This window comes from Meleagris gallopavo, chromosome 6, assembly GCF_000146605.3.
Source record: "Meleagris gallopavo isolate NT-WF06-2002-E0010 breed Aviagen turkey brand Nicholas breeding stock chromosome 6, Turkey_5.1, whole genome shotgun sequence".
Taxonomy (NCBI): Eukaryota; Metazoa; Chordata; class Aves; order Galliformes; family Phasianidae; genus Meleagris; species Meleagris gallopavo.
In genome coordinates this window covers 41,800,130-41,823,730 of record NC_015016.2, presented here as the reverse complement: position 1 = coordinate 41,823,730, position 23,601 = coordinate 41,800,130, and the positions used below count along the sequence as shown (strand labels likewise).

General features: G+C 42.8%; 1 protein-coding gene across 6 annotated transcripts in view; it reads right to left on the bottom strand.

Moving 5' to 3' along the window:
* ZDHHC3 (zinc finger DHHC-type palmitoyltransferase 3) overlaps positions 1–23,601 on the bottom strand; it is a 30,510-nt gene that overhangs the window by 5,448 nt on the left and 1,461 nt on the right. For 2 of the 6 annotated variants that reach the window (XM_010712964.3, XM_010712963.3), the window contains exons 2-6: positions 15,047–15,376; positions 12,333–12,457; positions 8,142–8,238; positions 6,247–6,328; positions 3,011–3,141 (exon numbers count right to left, since the gene is read on the bottom strand). In XM_010712964.3, the coding sequence (XP_010711266.1) occupies positions 3,011–3,141; positions 6,247–6,328; positions 8,142–8,238; positions 12,333–12,457; positions 15,047–15,352 (741 nt within the window). In that variant the 5' untranslated portion in view covers positions 15,353–15,376. Of the gene's footprint in view, positions 1–6; positions 387–408; positions 1,513–3,010; positions 3,142–6,246; positions 6,329–8,141; positions 8,239–12,332; positions 12,458–15,046; positions 15,377–16,112; positions 16,303–19,709; positions 20,479–23,601 lie in introns of those variants that run through there. The other 4 variants (XM_019616579.2, XM_010712961.3, XM_031553966.1 and 1 more) reach the window with 4 other exon arrangements.

The following is a 23,601-nucleotide window of genomic DNA, read 5'->3' as shown; positions in this document are numbered from 1 at the left end:
AAAAAAAGAAGAAGAAAGAAAGAAAAGCAACAGCAGCAGTTTCAGCCAGAGATATAGAATTATCTGAAGTTGTGGAATACAGGGCTTTTTTTTCTCTGCAATTATCAGCCATTCATTAGACATAAAAAAAAGTTTGTCTTGCTTTTCGTTTTAAACATTCATGGAAAATTTAAACAGTAGTGCTGCAATATGTTTCTATCTTAGTGGAAATGCTGGTCAAGAATTCCTCAGACCACATACTGGTATGGGTCTGCTTTTCCTTGGTCTGGTGTTGCGAATGGGCTAAGCCATGCTATAGAGAACGGATGGCCAAATACTGCTTTCATGTTCATCCATTTTGTTTTTTTAGCCCATCTTCTCTCTTCCTTTTTCAATTGCTCTATTCCCTGAAAACAGAAATATCACATTTTCAGTCAAACGCTCAGTTTTTGTCGCTCTGGGTTTGTGGAAAGGTCTATTCTCAGTTACCCCTTATCCAAAGGATGGAGTAAGAACATTAAAACCCATCTTTAGAGCCTCTCCTCTTTCCATGCTTTATAATACTACTCATAGTACTACTAATAAAAAGATAGAAAATATTTCTTGGAAATAGAACTGTTTTGATTTTGTTCAGACCTGGAAATTTCATCAAACCTTTTAAGATCTGACCTCCAATTGTCTGTATTGTCAATTAAAAAAAACCCACCACATAAAACCAAATACAAAGCACATACTTTAATGGCTGAAAGCATTACGTGCTAACCAGACAGGAAAAAAAAAAAAATTAGAGGAAACAATCATAGGTTTGCAGACAAAAAAACCCAATGAGATAATATCTATAATGCTCCAAGATTCACCAAGCAAGTTCAGGAAGTTCAGATTCACCCATGGCTCCATGTGGCTAAGTCTACCTGGTGCCTCTTCATGTTTCATTAAATCACTGCCAAAACATGCATGGGCCAACAGCAGGGAGAAAAGGCTATATAAGATACCAACTGGAGAGAAATCATTAGCGTTGTTTAGTACAGGTTAGAGGGAAAATAAAAATAAGCCATCAAGCAATCAGCTGGAACACTCACTGGTCAGTCATTTTTAAACCAAAACCAAAAAACCCCACAAACTCAAATCTGTGCTATACCATAAACACGAATTGGGTCTTCCAGGAAAGCTATGACTGGCTGTCACAGAAGCAAAATTAATTGGTGCAGTCAGTAGAGAGAATTATTTTTCCATGGGTAGTGCTGGCAGGCAGATTGTTATGTTTTTAACTTATGATCTTTTGCAAGGTAAGCTTCTCCTGACCTTCACATTTCTCCTGTGCTATAGATTAATGCACTGTAATACATCTGTGTGTCTCAAGTTACCAGTTCTGGGTGCTCTGCAGAAAAAGCTCAGCCAACTGCAAGAGCTGCAGTGACCCTTGAGAATGTCACCTCCAGAGGTAATGGCACAATACTGGGGATCTGGGTGCCTCCAGACAGAGAGGAAGCATCCCAGGGGGCCAGCAATGCAGAAGACGGAGAAGGAGGTCTCCTGGGGATTGGAAGAAGGTGAGAAAGGTCACAAGACAGTCGTGTCTCTAGAATGTGACATACAATTCTTCAAGGGGCCATATTAGAACTTCACCTGGAAATATCCTGCACTCAAAACGGATTGTTTGCCAGACCCAGCTAGCTCAAAGCTAGCAAAATTAACAGACAACATAGAGGCATCCAAAGAGCAAAATCTTTACTGCTGAGTATTAAAAAAAAACAAAACATAAATCAAAAGCAAACCTCTACAACCAAACAGGGAGTGTCCATATCTTTAATTTTAGTTTGTGGCTTAAGTCCTTTCACAAGAGCTTCCAGAATTCGAGGGGATGGGAAATGAAGGAGACTTATTTGTGTACCTGACTATGGAAAACAGCTTCTAAAAATTCCTGCCAGGTTTCAAAGACTGAGAAAATTGGGTGATGCTTTCACAGAGAGCACTGCTAATTTACACACTTATTGATTGACTTAGGCAGGATCTTGTTTCCTATGACACTGTACTCCATCGCAGAGGTCGGAGGCAGGACGAATAGCTGCAGCCCTCCTCTGAGCACAGAAGAGCCACAATGAGAACATCAGCCTTTTGCAGAAGCCAGGCAGAAAAACATGCACTGTAAAGAAGGCTCAGAGTGATGGGTTCTTACTCACTGCAGTGACAGTCACAGCTCTCCAATGGCAGCCAACATATTTATTCTAGCTTTAACTGGCCATGAGTAAAGCGAAGGATAAGGACAACTAAAGGAGGCAGGGTACTCCGGTCCCTCTTTTAAGACTGTAATTTATCTTCAGTCACTCCAGTTAATTCCAGTTTTTTAAGTGAGCTATCGTATCTCTGAGCATGCTTGGTGAAAGCCAGCAGCATTCATGTGTGGGAGTATCACCAGGAGGCACCAGCACCACCTTTACAGAAGCAGCAAGTGCAGCAACACAAGGGTAGCAACATTACTGTGTCACCTTTACTGGATGTATTCAAACACGGTGGCTTTGCAGTAGATTGTACCCACCACTATTGGACTGTATTCCATTTCCAGGAATGTCTCAAATTTCCCCTGCTGTTCCCCCCCCACTCCTTGAGAGTGGATTTTGAACAGATTAACAAGCTAAAACTGAAAATTTTCTAGCACGCAAAGCTGCACGTTGTGACACCAGCAGGGACACAACAAAAATCTGAAAGACCAGCCTAGCAGCACTTCATTAAAGGAAAAATATTCCTGAATCTACAGTTCTTGAATCTGTACAGAGTAAACCCCATTACCAATGCCTTACCTTACGCAGTGTAATGTCTGACCCCACAGCATCCCAACCAATAATTATGCTGGTGGACACCACTCCTCACAGTGACTTTCAGAGAGGACAGTTTATCACCGTGCTGATTCAGCTGGTCACACTGGATTTTTCCTCAAAGAGTACACATGAATTCCCCATGCAATGAGGCAAAACCCCATAACTCTATTAACGGTGAGAGACAAGGTAAAGAAAAGAGGGTGTGGAACACCCACCGTTTCGTCAGTGCAGATGGAGTGTACTTGGGTCCCAAACATAACCGAGGTGAAGATGAGAAAGAGGAGCGCCTCAAAACACAAGAGGATGAGAAGGATCACTGTGGTTGGTGGAGAGAAGGAGCTGCATTCTGTGAAGACAAAACAACAGAGTTGGAAGGGGACAGATCTGGTAATGCAGCAGCTGCAAAACACCCACTAGACCATGAGTTTTCAAAATAAACTGCATGGTGATCATACTCAAAAAGGTGCACGGGGAAGCTCAGATGTCTTGAGGATGCACAACAAAGATGCACAAAGGATGTGAGGATGCACAAAGTCACTCCTACAAGTTTAACAAAGTAACAAGAAAGCATCACAGGGCTTTGCTGTTGTTAAGTAGCAGATTCCTTTTTCAGTGAGATGTTTTCCCAGCCTGCTAGTCAGGAACCCATTCTACTCTCTTTCACTTACAGCACGGGTGTCAAACCTTTGGGCTTGCTTGGGCTGCATTGAGTGAAGGGGAATTGTCTTGGGCCACATGTAAAATATATAATAAAATAACAAAACTTACGTTTCCATATATTTTTTATTAAAATGTAAAAAGCAGAGAGGAGCAAAACCATAAAACTAGTGAGATGTTTGGCCTTGTTTTTATGAAACCAATGCATCAGAGTCTGGTTCCATGGAAGTGGCTGCAATTGTTAGAGAGTTCTCAAGGTGCTCGTCAGAGACTTTCGATGAAATGTTATTCTTCCTGTGATTCATCCTTGAAAACAATTGTTCACAAGTGCACGTACTGCCAAAAAGCAATGATGCGAATAAGGCATGATTGTGAGGCACAGGATATTTTTCTCTGTTAAGGCAGATCTTATAAAAGTCCAGTAATGAAACAGGACCGAATTTGCTTTGACTTGAATGTCTGATTGCAACTCTATACGTTCCATTTGAAAATGTGCAGGTAATGTATTTATGTCAACTGAAAATAGAGTCACGAATAAACAAAAAAAATGATGATTCTTTTGGAAATCTTGAAACCTATTCCCAAATTCCTTTATCAAACCAGAAAGCAGAGATGCATATTTTTTGCTGTTCACAGACCTATGTTTAGCCAACACATCAAAATGCATAAGATCATTTGCCATCACTTGAGCTTGCCATAATTTGTTTCATTGCAAATGCTGTCATGGTTGAAACATAGAAAAGATAAGCTGATTTTCACCTTGAAGACATACGTTTAGCTCATTTAAATCAGCGATCAAATCCACCAAAAACTGTTAAATCTGTGAGCCATTTTTCATTTTCAAGTTCTGGCATAAATTCCATTCCACAAATGACTTGATTTCATGTCACAGATCATAACATATTTTCAGCATCTTACCCTGACTTAGCCACCTTCCTTCAAAAAAGTAAATGATGTCCTCGTAATTACATCCCTTCTTTCAAGGAACTCCTGGAACTGGTGACGATTCAATCCACTGGACTTTATGCAATTCTCAGCTTAGATAATGATTTGCATAACAATATCCATTTTTAAAGCTTTTGCATATATGTTTTCTTGGATGTATGATGCAGTGATATTTCATCAAGCATCATTTGCTGGTGGCAGTTGCATCACCTTCTATTAATTTAATAAATCCCCCTTTTTTACCAGCCATTGCTGGGGCAATGTCAGTAGCTATACCACATTATATCTGCCACACTTTCCAAACATTGCTTAATAAGCACACCATCAGTAAATAGTTTAGATTTATTTTGCTACCACGTGACTAGCTCTTAAAGTCCATTTGAGTTTTAACCTTATAAAAAAGATTTTGTTGAAGTGACAGACTTCTTTGTGGTTCCACTGTTTTGTCTTTTCAAAGTGTTCCCAGATACGCATCAGATTTGGCAGCATGTTTTTGCAGGTAATGTTTTTCCAATTGTAATCTTTGAAAACTATCACCATTTCTTTACAAATTAAGCAGAGTGCCACGTTATTTGTCTCAAAAAACAAGCACCCATCTGTCCATTTTTTTGTTGAGCACACTTCGTCCATCATTTTTCTTTTTCTGGGTTCTGTTCTCTTCCGAGATGCTGTGAGGTAGGTTGAAATACTAGTATTGGCAATCACTGCATTGTTCTCAACAAGTGCCACGTGTAGTATGCACATGGCATTGTTACAAAAATAATAAAAAAAGATGAGTATTTCTCTCATGAGCAGACGTGAAGCTTCGAGAGATAAGCAATAATCAGGCACAACCAGCAAAAATGTAAGGCAGCTGGAACAACAAATCCATCTCTTGTAAATGCCCTCTTCTGCTTCCAAAACCTGGGACAGGTGGGAAACTGCTTCCCCTACAGACACAGGCTAGGAGAAAGGGAACTTTCTTTTGATGTATCCTTCCTTCATGGTCCTTGCCAAATCCAGACGTTCTCAGTGCCATTTAGCAGCTAATTGGCAAAGTTCTGAACTGCAGAACAACCTTGTCAAATTCAGCTCATAAGTGTGAGTGTACCCATCCTCCACATTATTGTAAGCTAATAAAACCAGTCCTTAAGCACAATGACACATTGTAAGAAAAGGGAATTCTAAGAAAAAGGAAGCTAATGCCTTTCCAAGAAACGTGCAAGCTGCACACACAACTTTTAATGAGACACCTGTCTAATTAACTCAGCATTATCTAGAGGATTTCCCATATTCATACTTTTTAAAAACATATCTCAAATGCTTATGTGAAAGCTTGTTCATTTGTTGCTCCAGAACAAGGGCTGGCAGTTTATATTGGTTCTTGTTAATTCTTTTTTGTATGTGTGTGGAAAGGAATTACTTGTTCTCGTGAGGGTGGATTTTTGGATCTGAGTTAACATGTTTTCCTGGCAGTCTTGCAAGAATGATTCACGTTACCCTTTTAAAAAGAGCATACACATTCTCCTTATCTTGCTTTGGCATTCAGGAAATCAGTGCTGCATTTAGGGAAACAGTAGTTTACTGCACACATAGTATCTAGGAGTCTTTATGTCTCAGCTTCCTCTCAGGCAGTTTCAGCCCTAAGACAGAACAGGACTTTCCAGGGCAAAGTTCCTGGCAGGTCAGAAAGAATTATGAAGTTCCAAGATTGATCATAAAAAAATAAAAATTGAAGATCACGTAACAGAGCTTTGATACCATTCTCCTAAAGATGATACAAAAGGGTTGTCTTACAAGCAAACTGTATTACAAGGTCTTTTCCATACGCTCATCTGATATTTTAATGAGATGCTTCATTAGTACTCACTTGTCCAGTCTTCTTCAAAGCAATACAAGAAGTGAAATCCCACCATAATTAGAGCATGCAGGGAAATCAGTGCTATATACATCTGGAAAAAAATAAAAAGAGAAGAAAAATGATGTAATATAGGTATCAGGCAAAGACCAAAATGCTTATTTTCAACAACTTAAAATCAAGTGCAGTGTTCAGACATAAAAGAACCCTAAAACCAAAAATCAACAACCTCCATCCCCCGAATAAAGCAACCTGAAGGTGGTAAACACTAAAGTGACACCCAACTCAATCTGGCCTTACCAACAGCTCCAAGGGCATGGGAAGAAGTTGTTCAGTTGGAAGCCAGGCAGACACAAAGCCTGGTCCTGCGCCTCAGTGTGGCCTCCCAGACAGCGTGCAACCCCTCCTCTGCTGAGCACAGTGCAGCTCTCAGACACCAGCAGCTCTCTGACATTGAGGTGTCGTGCTGTCAAAGCTCATGTCCATGCTCTCAAGCATGAGAGCACTACAGTTTACCAGTGAAACAACAGCTAATTTGTTTTAACCACAGTAAGCACTTCATCTATTTTCCAGTTTGAGAAAAAGGATTTCATTTTTTTCCCTTAAATAAGTGTTTTTCCCTGAGGCAGACACTGGCATGGAAAATTCCTGTCAGCCTTCAACACTTTGCACTTAATCCATGTTTTTCAAATCCTGTCTTAGCTTTGCAACAAAATACTTCAAACTATTGGCAGTACTACACTACAGTTTACAGAGACAGGGCTAAAAGGATGACTTTCCTGGACCTACAGATTAGTAGGTGTGAGGGACATTTTGTTACAGGGTGACCCTGTGGGAGCAGAAAAGGGTGACAGGAGAGCGTTTTGCCTCCCCTTGGAGCTGCCATGCTTTCATCTCCCCAGGTCTTAAAGACAGTAAACAGAAACAAAACAAAAAAGAATAAACAAAATCTTTTGTTTCTCTTGCAACTACACTGGCTGTTTAATAGAGCCCGCTTGAAAGCAATGGCAGTTTTAAGGGAAACAGAAATCCTTCTGATATGATTAAAGCATCTTGCTTATCCCTTACAGTGAAAACAACCTTGCTCAAGGGAAAGAAAAGGGGTTTTGTTCTGTAACCCACATCCTAACAAACCACACAGTAGAAAATAAGTTTAGGAGCAAGACTTCCCTCTTAATTCAAAATTTCTCCCTTTCTGCTTGGTAACATGAGAACACGCTTCCTTGAACCTACAGATTTCTCCAAAGACTTATTAATAAAATAGGGCATCACTAACAAGCAGCCTTGCAACACTCATGCTGCTCCCACAGGACATTTGCAGTCCTTTTGATGAAACAGATTTCCACCCTCCCATGTAAGTAGTATTCAAGTCTGTGCTCCTGCTTTCTTACACGTTATACTATAGAAAACAGCACAAAGTCAAAATCTCCTCAGTTTTCAAGCACAAAAATAAACTGCTTGCAAGTAGAACGTGAACAATGCTTTCCAAAGGGGATGTAGATTTTCCTCTCCTCGCTTAAGATGTGACACAATCTCTTATTATGCAATCTCAGACAGGTGCTCTTACAAGGACAGCATTTAGGTACCCTATGTACGGGTTGCAACTCTACCAAACACAGAACAGAGTGAAAGAATCAACAAGCCACATGAACTGGGAAGCAGCACGCCAATCACCTGATAAAACAAGCCTCACAAAGCCCTGGCAAACACTTTCTGTTCTGCCTTTTCCCAGTTGCTATATTGTGTGCGTTCCCTAGTTAGTGAAACAAGAATCTGCAGGAGTTCCCTGAAAAGCTCTTCTGAAACAGGAAAGAAAAGCAAGCCAGCATTGGAGCTGCTTCAGAAATGACACACAGCTTTGTGGCTGCACACTGGACAGCCTCAAACAACACATGTGAAATACTTACTGTAAACAGTACAAAGTACTTCTGGTTATTCTCTCCTACGCAGTTATTGACCCATGGGCAGTGATGATCCATTTTCCGAATACACCTCTTGCAAACGCTGAAAGAAAACAGAACTTTATTTATAGCACATTCCATTCCAGGAATACAAGATTTCACAGAAATTTTAGGAACAAAAGGAAATGAAAGAAACAGAAGTGAAACGTAATGAGGTTCAGTAAGGCTGAGTTCATGAGTTCAGCAAGGTGTTGTACTTGGGTCAGGGCAATCCCAGGGGTTATACAGACTGGGCAAAGAACCCCTTGAGAGCAGTCCTGTGGAGAAGGACTTGGGAGTCCTGGTAGATGAGAAGCTGGACGTGAGCCAGCAGTGTGCGCCTGCAGCCCAGAAGGCCATCTGTGTTCTGGGCTGCATTAGAAGAGGAGTAGCCAGCAGGGAGAGGGAGGTGATTGTCCCCCTCTACTCAGCACTTGTAAAGCCCCATCTGCAGTACTGCGTCCAGGCCTGGGGCCCCCAGTAGAAGAAAGATGCAGAGCTCTTGGAACAAGTCCAGAGGAGGGCCATTAAGATGATCAGAGGGCTGGAGCACCTCTCCTATGAGGAAAGGTTGAGGGAACTGGGCTTGTTTAGCTTGGAGAAGAGAAGGCTCTGGGTAGACCTCATTGTGGCTTTCCAATATTTGAAAGGAATGTATAAACAGGAGTGGGTATGACTGTTTACAAGGGTGGACAGTGATAGGATAAGGGGGAATGGTTTTAAACTAAGACAGGGGAGGTTTAGCTTAGATATTAGGGGGAAGGTGTCACACATATTAGGGTGGTGAAGCACTGGAGCAGGTTGCCCAAGGAGGTTGTGGATGCCCCATCCCTGGAGGCATTCAAGGCCAGGCTGGATGTGGCTCTGGGCAGCCTGGTCTGGTGGTTGGCGACCTGCACATAGCAGGGGGGTTGAAACTAGATGGTCATTGTGGTCCTTTTCAACCTAGGCCATTCTATGATTCTATGAACTCAGAACGTCTGTAAATTTACTATTCAGCACCTTAATATTTCTGGTTCTCTCTCTGCTGAAATCAGCCACACAGTACAAAATGACCACCGTAAAAAATTCATGTCAGGCAATACACATTCTCATAATGTTATCAGAGTTTCTGCCAAAATACAGTTTGAAAAATACATTCAGGCAGATGGAAAAATTGTGTGTTAGTCTGGTTTTAATCTAGTTAGTCTCTGAAAACATCTACAGATTAAAGACTAACCAAAAATCCCACCTACAACACAAAGATGTGAAAAACGGTTAATAAGCAAGAACACTTTCCAGAATTATTAATCACAGAATCATCTCATCATAGGATGGCCTGAGTTAAAAAGGACCTCAAAGATCATCTAGTTTCAACCCCCCTGCCAAAGCCAGGGTCACCAACCACCAGACCAGGCTAATAGTAGGTAAAGGTTTATTTGCTATCATTATCTGCTAGCAGGAACTTGTGAAGAACAAAACTGAAGCAAACGTGAGAAAAGACCCTTGAAAACAAGGTAAGCCACACGCTGGCATAAAACAGCCAGGGCAGATAGTCAGGAAGACATTACCACGGTATACATCCAAGGTACAATTAGATGTTAAAGTACTTCACAAAACCACACTAATAAAATCAAAATTCAAGTTCTTGCCAGCAGGCACACTGTGGCTTGAAGTCAAATAATTAAAAGACTGCTACTTTGTCTGAACATCATTCTCCTGATTAGTCAGGAACTGCTTCGAGCCTCATAATAAAAGAGGTCTTTTTCTCTGCTGCTTTCTCATATGATAGCAGACGAAAGGCTGTCTCCTGATACTGCATCACACAAACAAGCACAGAAATCAAATATGAAAAAGCACGAAGCCCCAAAACAAACGAACAATAGCCCCATAAGAGGGAGCAGCAGCAGCGATCCCAGAACAATTCTCGTGGCTCTGGAACAGGAAGAATTGAAGGCTGCCTCATTTTATGTTCATTTTTCTTCTCAGAATTCAAAATATTTTGACCTTTAATATAAACAGTAATATCCAAACACTTAAAGAGAGCCTCAAATAAAAACATAAGCATGTTCTTATGAGCACTTATGAATAAATAATAGAAAGCCTCTCTCTGAACAGCCCTGCAGTGACTGCACAGCAGGAGAAGTTAATCCCAAGGAGCCTTGCCATGCCTGGGCAATCAAAGAGCTGCTACAGTCCTAATGCTAAGGGAAAGGCTGCCTGGGCAGGCTGCCAGAGCAAGAGCTCAGGTAGGCACAGGTAGCCTGTTAACAACTGGTCCCCGACACAGTAGACAACAGAAGAAGCCTCATTTTGCTAGAATAAGCAACTCAAAAATGTTTTTGAGCTATGTGGTACTCAAATCAGGTTGTGTGGTAAAAACAAGTTATCTGCCTGAAAATTTCAGACTTCAACAGGACAAACATCAACCTTTCACCTGGAAAAAAAGGAAAGAGGCAGAGGGAGAAGGGTGGATGGCATAAAGCAGGAGGGTGCCTCCCTGTACTCTGAACTAGTTTGTGTGTTTTTCTGTGTGAGCAGACAAACTTCCCTTCAGCTGTGAAGCAGGTTGAGCACTAAAGCAACCCCTACAATTGCTGCCAGGTCCTAGTTCCCCAAATAGGGACAGCCTGAAGCAGTTAAACCAAAGAGCTCCACAAAGGAGGCAGCTAAGGCTGGAAGGAGACTTATCATTCTCTGCTTGTGTACCAAAAGGAGGTGGATAAGAGGCAAAAGGTGAAACTAACTGGTTGAAAAGGAAGCACAGAACCAAGGACCAAAAGTGGTCAACAGCAGGGATTGCCCATACTCTAAAATACACTCGTCTCAACAGCCCAGCTTCCAAACACTGGAAGGAATGCTGCTGGGCACCAGGGACTCGTGAATCAAAAAGCACTGTGGTCCCACATGCACACAGCTAGCAACGACTCCTGCTGATGCACATGCGCAGACTTGGGGTGTGAAAGTCGAACAGATCTCCACAGGGAACATTGGGCTGAAGATTCTTAACACCATTAATGCACAGTGGATGGGTTTTCCAAATTTTAACGTCTATAAAATTAACTTAAAGAATGGAGAACTGTGGAGATGAGGTTTTGTGTTTTGCCAAACAGCCTTTTTCATTTGCCTACAGTGTGAGTCATCAGCCAGACAGCTTTTTAGCTGTGAAGCTTCATTCATAATTGAAGACGTGTCAGAGAGGATTTTACAGCGGCATTAATAAGTGATAGGAACGATCACATTGCTCCTACTGAACAACCAACTCCTGAGCTGGATTACAACAAAAAGCCAGCAACAAAAAAATTGCACACTAAAGGTCTGAGATCTGAAAAATGCAAACAGCAAAGCACGTTTGTTCAGCTCAGTCACATCTGCGTATTTCCCTCCCTACAAGACCTCTGCCTGAATCCAGTAACCACAACACGAGCTCTCTCAGTATGCATTGTGGTTTGGGGGTAGATAAGGAAAGGATACCAGTGCACATTCATTTACTAATTACTGGAAAGCAGGTTTGCTTGTTTTAAAAGCAGAAGAATATGTTAGGAAGTTGTTGTTTTTAGTACTAAAAAGTACTAAAAAGCTCACTGCCAGTTGCTTTCTTCAGGGAAGTTTATCCTACCCAAAAAAGAAAGAACATGACAGATCAGTAGGCATGCTGATCTGTCACAAAGCACAAAACAAAGTCACAGTACTCAATGAAAATGTGGAAACGAGAACTCTTGAAAAAATATATTAAACACACACACACACACAATTTGTTACCTGAACTTCAGTTTTAAATTAAGTATCATTTCTAAATCTACAGACAATATTCTGACTTAAAAATAAAAAGGCCATTGACCTTTGAGACATTTATGTTGCACAGATTTTTGGTGTTTAGTGAACCTTTTAAAGTCATTTTAGGTCTTTTTTCACACAATAGCCAGCACTACAAATCACAGAATGTCAATTTCAGGTGTGAAGCAGCACTCATGTGAAGTGTTTCTCACTTTGCAAGAAGTAGCCCTAGCCTGCTGAAGATGAAAATGTCCCTGAAAACACCTGAGTTTTTTACTTGAATGCGTCTGCCACTCCTGGCAACAGAGTTTGAATGCCAAACTCCCAATTTAATCACTCAAGTCTCACACTCTAGTAATAATTCAAGCACACAGGACAATTCTTGAGGTGCAGAGACTTTACCTGCAGTGATGTGCTCTGTCAGGTTTGATGCTACAACATTTTGGGCACTTGTAAACCACCTGTCCTGGCTTTAGCTGTAAACTCTCAATGAACTCTTTTGTTGCGTTACCTTTGGGCACAGCACCCTGCAGAAAAGGAAATCAAACCAGAAGATTATCCTGTGAACACTGTCAGTGCTCAGAATAGTAGAGATGACTTAAAACTATGGAAGAGGAGGAAGAGAAAATAGGAAAAAAAAATCTCTAATATCAACAGGGAGTTGGGAAGAGCAAGAAGAAAAAGAATTTTAAACAAGGTGGTCCTAATATATAGATATTCAAACATCACTTTTAAAAACAAAATAAAGCAAGCAGCAGTACATCCTTACAGAAGGAATCAGTCTTTTGTAATCCCACAGTAATCTTCAAATGTTTAAGAATTTTTACCCCCTTCCCCACATCTATCAATGGATTTTTCATCCCAGTGTTTCTCATCACAAATCGAAGACAGCAGATGTTTTAATTCAGGTAGAAGCAGCTACTTCTGAAGTACCATTGTGTACAGCAGCAGTTGCTGATAAGCATCTAATACATTTATAGCTATACTTCTGTTGTGTATTTGATATTTAAATCAGGGTGTAACGTTCAAACAGTGCACTCTAAGAATCCTTCCCCCCAGGTAAAACCAGGCAAAATGTTCTTGTTTGTGCAATTGTGACATTAAAATAAGGTCTTTAAACAGGAGAAGCTGCAGAAGCCTGAACTTTCAGAAGTTTTCAAAACTTTCAAGAATTTCCAGCTCATGGCCATCAATTTGGTCAAAAGTGGAAAAAAAGATGAAACGTGATGTATGAAATCACTGCTGGGACTCTGACACAATGCATCCCTGCAGGTGTAGGCTTTTGTACCGAAATAAAAGAAGGGACTGAACATTTTAACACATTTCTGATGGAGCAGCCTCTTCTTAAAGCTATATTATTTCTCAGCAGCAATAAAGAATAATGCATCTTAACAAAACACATTAAGCAGGTATTATAAGGCTTTCCTGAGCAGTCTTGGGATTTTTCTGCACAAACCTCCCAACAGTCCTGGCCAATCTAGGACTGATGACCAAGACCAGTTTACACAAAATAGTACAACCGATGCTCTCTGAGCACACAGCAAAGTTCCAAACACGAGGAATGTTTTTAGGGAGAACACAAAGGAAGCAGTTCCTGAAAAGGACGATATGCTATCAATTCTGAAAAATACAGGTGTTCATTCGTTTTTGATAACAATTCCCATTTCTTTGCAGTGCTCTGCTTCATTCTTGATCCCAGATGCGCCGCTGTTCTCCATCTCCCAGCAGCTTCCTCCCTCCCAAACTCACACTGCCCGCCCTGCCTTGCTGCACTCCCTCCCTTTGTTCCCTTCTCCATTTTGCCTGGCTGATTTCTTTCTAAAAATCTCTTTGAAAAATAAAACAAAATCTCACTGGTTCCCTCCATCCACTCACAAAAATCCCACCAACCACACAGTGGGGATTAAGATATCTTTTCCAGATTCCTCTGTGTAGATTTTATCTGTTTCTCTGAAGCTATGCTTTCTCAGCCTGCTTTAAAATACAGCTTTTGTTTCAAGAGTGACCACTGGCTCTGCAAAATAACACTAGAAGGTCCTCAATATAATAATTAACAACAACAATAACACTTATGTAACAAATTGATACAACCTTGTATTTGTGACCCCAAAGACCAGAAGTTTCAGCACCTCAACTACTGCTCTAAGTTCTGCCCAGAAGCAGTCGCACGCAATGAATCAGTCTTTGCTTTACCACAAACTGCAAAACTACCCCAAACCAAGCAATTTCTGCAGCTCTGCAGCTTCTAGAAGAGCTGAAAAATCAAGCAATAAAAATTATACTGAAGTTTTAACAGCACCTAACAAGGTTTCAAGTAGGAAATGACATTTGGAGGGAATAATTTGAGTATCAGGGATGCACTGCCATTCCCAACAGCAAGAAAAAGACTCAGAAGGAAGGAGAGAAGGAAACTAAGCTTGTTTTTCCTTCCACAGTCTAGTGTGAACGGAGCTTTGAACTGAATAATTCTACTACTTTTCAGAGGCTGACATACAAAATAAGCACAAGCCATTCACAATAACCTTTGCAATATTAAACCATCTCTTATTAGAGAGGCAGTGTCCTACAAACAGAGGTAAGGGAGTGCCACAGTCCATACGCTTCCTGTCTGCCTAAGAACTTTCAGCTGGTAGCATGCTTATATAACATTTGTTTTTGCACGGTCCAATAAACTTCATTAAAACACTAGTGTGAGAGATGGCTGCATGGCTTTTTAAAACTATGCGCGTTTTGCTCCCTTCTGCTGAAGTAGTGCTTGCCAAGGCACAAGATAACCAGAACCAGCTTTTCCTGCTTTGCTGTTTTGTCAAGACATGACAAGCCACAAACATGAGATCCAGGATTTGTGAGAAAAGTCTCAGGGAGAAACGATCTCCTCCTCAGTGCAGAAAGAGAAGCTGCTCTCGCAAGGAGAATCTACAGTTGGGTCCTCAAGTTTGCATTTGACTTGAGTGGGATGAGGAATTAGCCTCCCACATCAGCAGCCTCTCTCAGCAGGCTGACACGCAGAAGTTATTTAAATCTGCCACTCACTCAGCAACCGAGTTACTCAACACTGATCAGATAAGAAAAACACTGCTTTTTTCTTCCCGAGACACGCAGGGAGAGATACTTACTGGATCTGTCAGCATAGCACGAAAGTGTGAAGCCAAAGCGAGGAACGCCAAGGTGTTGAACAGCGTGCCATTGATGACACTATAAACGTAATCTCTTGAGGGAACTAGCATGACAAGAAGGACTACAAAGTCAGCGTAGAACACCAGCATCCAGGTGACGACAGCACACGCGATACCACAGCCATCTCGAATAAACCACATTGTTCCCAACGAAGCGCGGCTAGGAGGTGGAACACACTTCTCCGGCTGCAGGTATTCAGGTGTCCTTTCAATATCTCTGAAGCGGCGGACTGAAGAAATCATCATAGGCTATTATGTCCATACTTGCATCTGAAAGAGAATCAGAAACAGCACTCACTGCCTCGCAAGGCCTTCTGAGATCCTTTCACACAGCAGGATGGGACGGCATGAGACATTCCCAACTGTAGAAACCAAGTAGAAACAGTGAAAAAGATGAGTCAAACAAAAAATAATGGCTTTGGAAGCCAGACTCTCATACTTATCAGAACACCTCTTACCCAAGAAGACTCTCAAGTGCTTTTAAGACTTGCTTAACCACACGCTGACTCCAGCCACCCCCACTGAGGAAAGGCAGCGAGCAGATGCAGAGCACAGTGGCCAGGTGGTGCCAATAGGAGCGGCTGCAGAAACGTAGGAACCACCATGGGGAAAAAGAACAGAGCAGAGCCCTTCTGCTGGGTCAGGCCCAAGGAAGAAAAAAGAGGGGGCTCAATCTGCACATACTACTGAGCAGTAGTGGTAGCAACTCCTGAAGCAGCAAACCGTGCAAAGATTTTTATAGAACACTCCAGTCTTGCCTGGACTGTGCTCTTCCCTCCTCCACTGGCTTCATGGCCCCTTGGAGCCTGCTGCTCTACTCCACTCCATCCCTCAATAGCGTTTGCTTTGCCCTCCTCTGGAACTCCTGGAGGCTTTGCAAGTGCCGTTCACACACCCTGCCACTTCTTCTAGGGACATTCCTCAACAAGTGTTTGCACAGCATTCGAAACACTCAAACGCCGCAACCGATGTGTCAGGACCCAACTTCCACAAAAATGGGACCCACCTTCCACACCGAACTGCACGGACCCAGCAGAAGGGCTCAGCTGCCTGCCCCCTTAACACATAAGGATTGGTTTCATCTCTTTTCAAAAAACAGCGCTCGTTTCCATTTCAATTCAGAGAGAGGAAGGTGATGCTCGCCGCTAGTTACATTTTCTGTCTAAAAGGTCACACTGAAGCTATTTTTGCATTCTCTGTTAAAAAAAAAAAACAACCCTAAAACATACAATTGATTAGACAAAATGGATGAATTTTATAGGAAACACAGTAAGATCACAAAAGCATCCAGAACTTCTCTTCTCTCAAAGCATTTACAGCTCCGTTCTGTCCGGGAGAGGAAAAAGCTTTATTTCAGAAGCACCAAGCTCCACAGCCATGCTGCTGCCCTATCCAAACAGTAACGGGGATGACAACTTGCTTTTTTGCTGTTATTTCAGGAGAGCCAAATTCACAGAAGGACATCGAGTTTTTATCAAGGCTATTAATGAACAAGGTGATTAATTAGATATGTTCTCCTATTTCTGCCATTAACACATAGTTTGCTACCAAGTGAAACAGCTCAGGATGTTTTAGGAATCTGATAAGAAGTCATACGGGTTAATGTTATAGCCTACCAACTTTACAGATATATCACACAGAATAGAAAAATCAAGATTAAAGGAGTGCCTGTGTATCTCAATTGCTTTGGTGAGGAAAAAAATAACAAAACTCGTTTGCAAAACTCACCCATCACACTACAATTATGTTTTAACCACAGCTATAGCTAAAGCCAACCTTCACTGCATTGGTTAATAGTCTTACTAAAATTGTTACACTGGTTTGCCAGCTCAAAACAAAGCTGACAAAAGACTCATGCCTGACAATGGTATTTTAACTGACTGTAACATAATGCATTAAAAGTGTGAAAAAACTGCAATTCAGATGTTCAGCTTTTAAACTACACATGTGAGGTACGGCAGCAAGCTGGGACAGCCTCGAGCACTGACTTTCAGGATTTTCTGCCTAGACCCTTTGAGACACCTTTGTATTTTTTTTCCCCTCGTGTTTTGTTTTCCAAAGCAAAGGAGTGAAAGAATCACAAGAAAAGCCAGCTCCTACCAACAGAGGAATGAGTTTGACAAGTCACCTTAAGGTCAGTCCTGGCTGAAAGCTAGACCAATGCATACTGATCACGGCTGTGGGCTTAGCCCTGTACAGCACACTTCTGCAGACAAACAAAATGCAGAGCTAAAGCAGAAAGCTCTTTCACTCCAACGGAAGTCATCCCAGAAATAAAGTGCAAAATAAAACTATTGCTGTAGAAGTGCCAAAAGAAGGAACTGGCAGGACCTTGGAGGCACACCAGTGCCAGTAGGACCCTGCAGGCACCTCACCTGAGGGTCCAGTTTCTGCAGTACAGAAGGGAAGCCAGTAAGATGCAGCACAGGCCTCCAACACTGACTTCTGGCTGGAGGACAAGTGAGTTTAAGACTGCTTTCAGAGTTATCACTGAGCAACAAAATGGAAAATCAGTAATTGCTGTATGAACACTATTCATTACTCGAGAAACGCTTATGTGTCTCCATGTACATTATTTGTATGGAACTTACTGTGCTGCAGCTTTTGCCCACTGCCCCTTGTCCTGCCTGTTCCCACCCATTTGACTCCCACACTTTTGATATTTATAAACAGTGATGAAATCCCAGCCTTCTCTTGTCCAGGCTGACCAGTTCCAGGTCTCTGAGCCTTTCCTCATAAGGGATATGTTCTGTTCCCTCATCATCCTGGTGGCCCTGCATTGGATTCTATCTAGAAGTTCCCTCTCTTTCTTGAACAGAGAAGCCCAGAACTGAACACAGTGCAGTGTGCAGCCTCACCAGGGCAGAGTAGAGGGGGAGGATCACCTCCCTTGACCTGCTGGTCACACTCTTTAATACATCCCAGAATACCATTAGCCTTCTTGACCACCAGGGCACACTGCTGGCTCGTGGCCAACCTGTTGCCCAGCAGGACCCCCGGGTCCTTCTATGAAGAGTTCCTTTCCAGCAGGTCAGCCCCTAATCTGCACTGACTCGTGCAGAAATTCCTCCCAGGGCACAAGACCCTACACTTGCTCTTGTTGAAGATCATCAGATTCCTCTCTGCCCAACTCACCAGCCTCTCCAGGCCACACTGAATGGCAACACAGCCTTCTGGTACATCAGCCAGATGTATACTCCTCTCCACTTTGCATCATCAGCAAACTTGCTCAGGGTGGACTCTATCCCTTCATCCAGATCATTTAACAGTCATGCTATTTGAGCACAGAGTCTCAGCTCCCCTTCCACATGGTGAATGTTTTTAATTCCTTGCTCTGACCTACATAAACATCTTTTTGCTTATGCTGGCTAGCCTGGAATTTTCATATTAAAAAAGAAACAGGGATTGTGGCACGGGGGAGTAACTTGCCCTGGCAGCCCTGCCCTGGAATCACCCTGCACAGGAGCTCAGTTTGTCACACACAGCTTGGGTGTGTCAGCCCCTCGTGCTCAGGAGCACACAACAGGTGAACACCAACAGCAAGGATCTGATCACTGCAGCAGGCTGCAGGGAGGCCAGCAGGTACGTCAGACAGTGACAGCAAACGCGTCCAGTCAGCTCCATGTCACAGTGAAACTTTTCTTTCTTATTTGGAAGGCATTTAGCACCACAGGAGTGATGAAAGGAATACGTAATATACGCATTAGAAATGTAAACAGAAGGAATTAAAATCCACTTCCTGCTAGAATGAACACTTACAATACACAGTTACACCTTTTATAGATTAAATAACTGTCTTTTGACCTCACATCAGTCATGTAAAAAAACCCAACAAACTATTTCCAATGGCCTGTAACTGCTGAACAACACATTAAGAATGCATGAAACACTGATCTGGGCCTTCATCCAGTGGGTACCTGAATGCAGTTTGATGTTCTGACCTCACAAGACGTACACTGCTCACCGTCACCTGGCTGATTCGCATCTAATTACTCATGCTGGGAAATACCTCAGTATGACCTGCCACACTGCACTATTACTGCACTGACATTGGAAGTGTTTCCCCTATTACAAGTCCATTTAACATTAAATTGTGGGGAGGAGTTACCTGCACGGACCATCAAGTTCTGCCAGTTGTATTAAAGCGATTTTGAGGGAAAGGAAAAAAAAGAGAGAGAGAGAGACCAGGGCAAACTCTGTGTCTTTCTAGAGGGTTTGGTTATTATTACATTATTTAAGATAAACACATTCCTGAAGACAGTTTTTCTAACACAGAGAACTAGTTTACTGACAGCATTTTGAGAGCTGATAAATAATTATCAGGTTAACTTTTTATTGTCATCAAAAAGGAGGAAGCAAGCATACATTACTGGTCACATTGTATTCACAACTGGTACACTAAGTGATCTTTAGGCACTGGACATTCTCTGTAACAACACCAATAAGTGACCTATACCTACATAAATATGCATATAAACTGCAAGCTCATTTTGAAGTTCATTTCAGTCTTCAGACATAAAACCACATTAATGAAAACATTAGGTATTTAATCTTTCTTTGCAACAGAAATGAAAGTGTGTTTTCTAACTAACAGGATATTTACCTTTGCTTCTCCTGCCACATTTCATACAGTCCAGATCTAGCAACAAGTCTGTCAGAACCCACCAAAGCAAGTTCCAGCAGGAATAACAAGGAAATACCAATATTCTGTGTATTTCTTCTAATGATTTCTGAAAACTTCTATCTGATCAACAGGAGTGGAATGAGAATGCTGCGAATTTTTGGCCGTCTCCTGCAGATCCATCCACACATCCATCTGCCTGGCACTCTGCAACTCCTGGCATATAGAACCCTGGAGAGTCAGCGGGACACTTCGAGCCGCTCTGTGAATGGCAGCTAAAAAAAAAGCAAGCCTACTATCAGCAGGTTTAAATTTGCTACAAAATTGTACTTTCATCAAAACGTTTTCAAGACTCTACATACAGTTCAAAACACAACAGACCCAAACTACCTCTCTCCCGTTAAAAAGGCATAGGGAAGGTTTAGGCCCCAGGATATTAGCACTACACCAACCACACTCTGTTTGACTCGGATCAAAATGACACAGGGCAGAGTCCATTCTGCCAGCCCTACTGCAGTCACCCCAAGAGCAGGGGAACAGCATTATGCTGGTAGAAACAAGCTTAGATTTTTCTTCTGGAAATTCAGGCCACACTTAGGGAAACAGTTTTAGCTTAATGAGAGGGTACAAAGAGGGAATGACCTCAATGACACCTGTCCGATCTAGGAACTCTTGCCCCAGGGCCAACACAAACAGGCTGGGCAGGGGTGGCCACATAGGGCACAAATCCCACAGTTTTCTCACTGACACCACTGTAAAAAAGTAGCAACTTCTGCAGTGTCAGTGGAATTCCAATAGTATAATAGTAAGGAAAATAAGGCCACGTTTTCTTAATTAAAAGAATGTCTGTGGTACACAGTCTCTCAGGACAGATGGCAACAGCTTCCTGGCTAATGCCTATATCATTTCTGTTTAACCAACAAATACACATTGTATAAATAAATTATAATGCAACAAAGACTCGCCTGAGAGTCTTGAGTAATTGACAAATAGCTGCACCTCCACCTACACAGCCTTTTCACTGCTGGCCTGAGAGCAGGAAAAGAGGCGATGAGAAAGCAGTTCCTGACCAAGGTACACGAGCACAGGAGAGTGACTGAACCAGGTGATGAGGTGATGCAGGTCACACGGGCAGTAAGGAATCAGGTCAGGCCCACGGTCTGATCCCACATTCAGCCACGTCAATCAGTGGTTGTCAGAGAGCTGCAGAGATGTCAGGCCCTGTGAGATGTGACAGGAGCTGCCCCACTTTGGATGCTGACTCAGGACTTGACAGCAAGCCACCGGATCAAGGGAATTCAAATTCTCCATTTGTCCTGCATCAGCCCTTTGAAAAAAGGGAAAGACAGAAAGCAAAAGGGGAAGGTTTGCCTATACAGTGGGTATTGTTTTTAATGCTTGTGTTAAAAACCACACTGTTTTCATGGCATAAAGAATGTATTTTCCAGAGAAGCAGAAAATAGTTGTTTTTTACACTTTAACTATCTCAATCCAGAACCAGAGCCATCCCAGCATGAAGAATATTCTGCTCACTGGAGGTAGGATTCAGATGTGCCTACTCAATCAGGTGAGCCCAAGATTTGGCTCTTCCTGCCACTGCTGCAGGCCCTCCAGAAGCATGAACCAGTCGCTCAGCCTCTCCTATTGTTTCCCCACTTTGGCCTACACCTCTTCCTTATCACATCAGGGACTTTCACAAGTGGATGAAGGCTTCAAGGCGTACAGATTTAAAATACCTAAATGCTGCACCTAAACAACTAGATACAGAAAGACACAGGGTGTATGTTAAGTAATGCACTGATGAAACAGTGACTGAAGATATCACCTCTAACTTGCAGAGGCATCAAGTGAAAATTGGGGCTGTCACGATCCAATGTGATGATGTTAAGAGTTAGCCAAAGGGAGAGCTCTGGTGCCACTTTGGGAACTGGAAAAACCTGCATGTTCAGAGCTGCCCTATATTAAGGGCTTTCAAACAAAGAACTTTTCAGTTGGCAAACAGCATTACTTTTGCTCAGTGTTCTGCTGGCCAGCACAAACAGTCTCTGTCTTCCATTTTCTATGGGTAAACATTAATTTTGTTATCCTTTGAAATACTGAGACACGGAAATAAGCCTAACTGCAGAACAGAATCTATTGCCTGTCTACTCCACGTTACATTCAGTGACCCAAGTAGTCACTGCAAAGATCAAAGATGTGCATCACACACCACCCTTACTCCTGCTACAGCCCTATAACTTCTGTGTCTCTGTTGGGGTACTGCAGCCTTTTCAGTAAGACTGCAAATAAGGCTGCAACTGTTTCTTTTATTATTAAGTAGCACAGTGCTTCACATTACCTTTATTCACCTGTACTGCTTCAATCCGTGCCCATTTGTTCTAACTTCCAAAAGCTGCACCACATTTAAGCCTGGTTCCTGTTATTGCAAAACTCACAGTTGAACTTCACAAACGCACCATCCATCACCAGGCGAGCAGCACAAACATCAACAAGAGCCGTGCTCTTCCTCCCATTCAACATTCCTCCCTCAGCCACAGGACACTAAAGCTGAGCTTTCTGCACCATTCCTTGCAATTAGAGCTCACGGAGCAGCGGTACCCAAGATTTGCCTGGCTGAAGCTGCGGCCCAAGGCACTGCCAAGCACCTGGTTCCTGGGGCAGTGCCAGAAGCAGTCCGAGGGAGGTCTCCTGCCCCTGCATAGTGGTCACCCTCTGCATACCGGCTGGGAGCTGGCACTGCTTGGGGCCTTAGTGTCTGCAGATCCAAAGCTGCCATCCTTCTTCGGGCTCCCTCTCAGAAGGGCAATGTGTGAAGCGCTCCTGGCAGGCTTGCTGCACTGCAGCTCCAAGCAAGGTGCAAGCTATCTTTTTTTCTTCTCATCCACACAACCCAGGAAACAGACAGCTCTCATCAGGAAAGCTCTAACTTCTCATTTACTCTAAAGCAATCTGGAATTTCAGATTAGTTATGTGCATAAAACAAATGTGATGCTCTGGGTACCACATCATTCAGCTCTGGTTTGCTTCAGCAAGCTAAGTGCAAGGCAAAGAAAATAAAAAAGGACAATGTTATACATTGCCATATATTGCATTACAAACCATCTGCTCTAAGGAATGCAAAAAAAAACCCACCCTGTATTCCAGAGCATCACTCCAAGAAAAAGGTCACTGTACACTACAGGGTGACCAGGGGAACCATACCCTGACTCAGATAACACCAGTGGGGGCTGGCTGGGCGCAGCCACACAAGTGTCAGATCAGTGAGTGTGGCTGCCCATCGCCAGCACCACGGTCTCCTCGATGAGGTTGCACCCCACTACAGCTGTGCCCTAACAACAAGGCTGCACGAGCACATTTCTGTGAAATAATGCAACACATGGGTTTAAACCACACTGATCATACAGAGCTGCTGTTGGAGCTGTGCAGGAAGCAAATATCCTAACAAGTGAGCTTATGTTGGGGTTTGTCATAACAGAGCCATCTCTGCTTGGGTTGTACGTGCACTGCCATGGGCTCGGTCGGGGCACGACAGGTGTGTTTTGGTTGAAGGATGTGGCACTCATCCCAACCTGCTCCAACAGCTGGAGTAAGTCATGCTTTGGCATTGTCGTCTGTCACCTAACAAGCAGTTCCAACGACAAACGCGTATCCTGTCTACAACCACACTTCTCATAATGAAAAACGGCAACAGAAACGCACACGGCGTTGCGCTGCCCGTGCCAAACGCTGCTGGAGGTGCCCCCAACCTGCAGGCACATCGCACTGCCGCCGCTTTCCCGACCGGTAACCAAACGGACGGAGCTCGCAGACCGTAATCCGCCCCGCGGGATGACAAACGCCGCCGAGCCAGAGGCAGCGATCGGAGCCGCGCGGT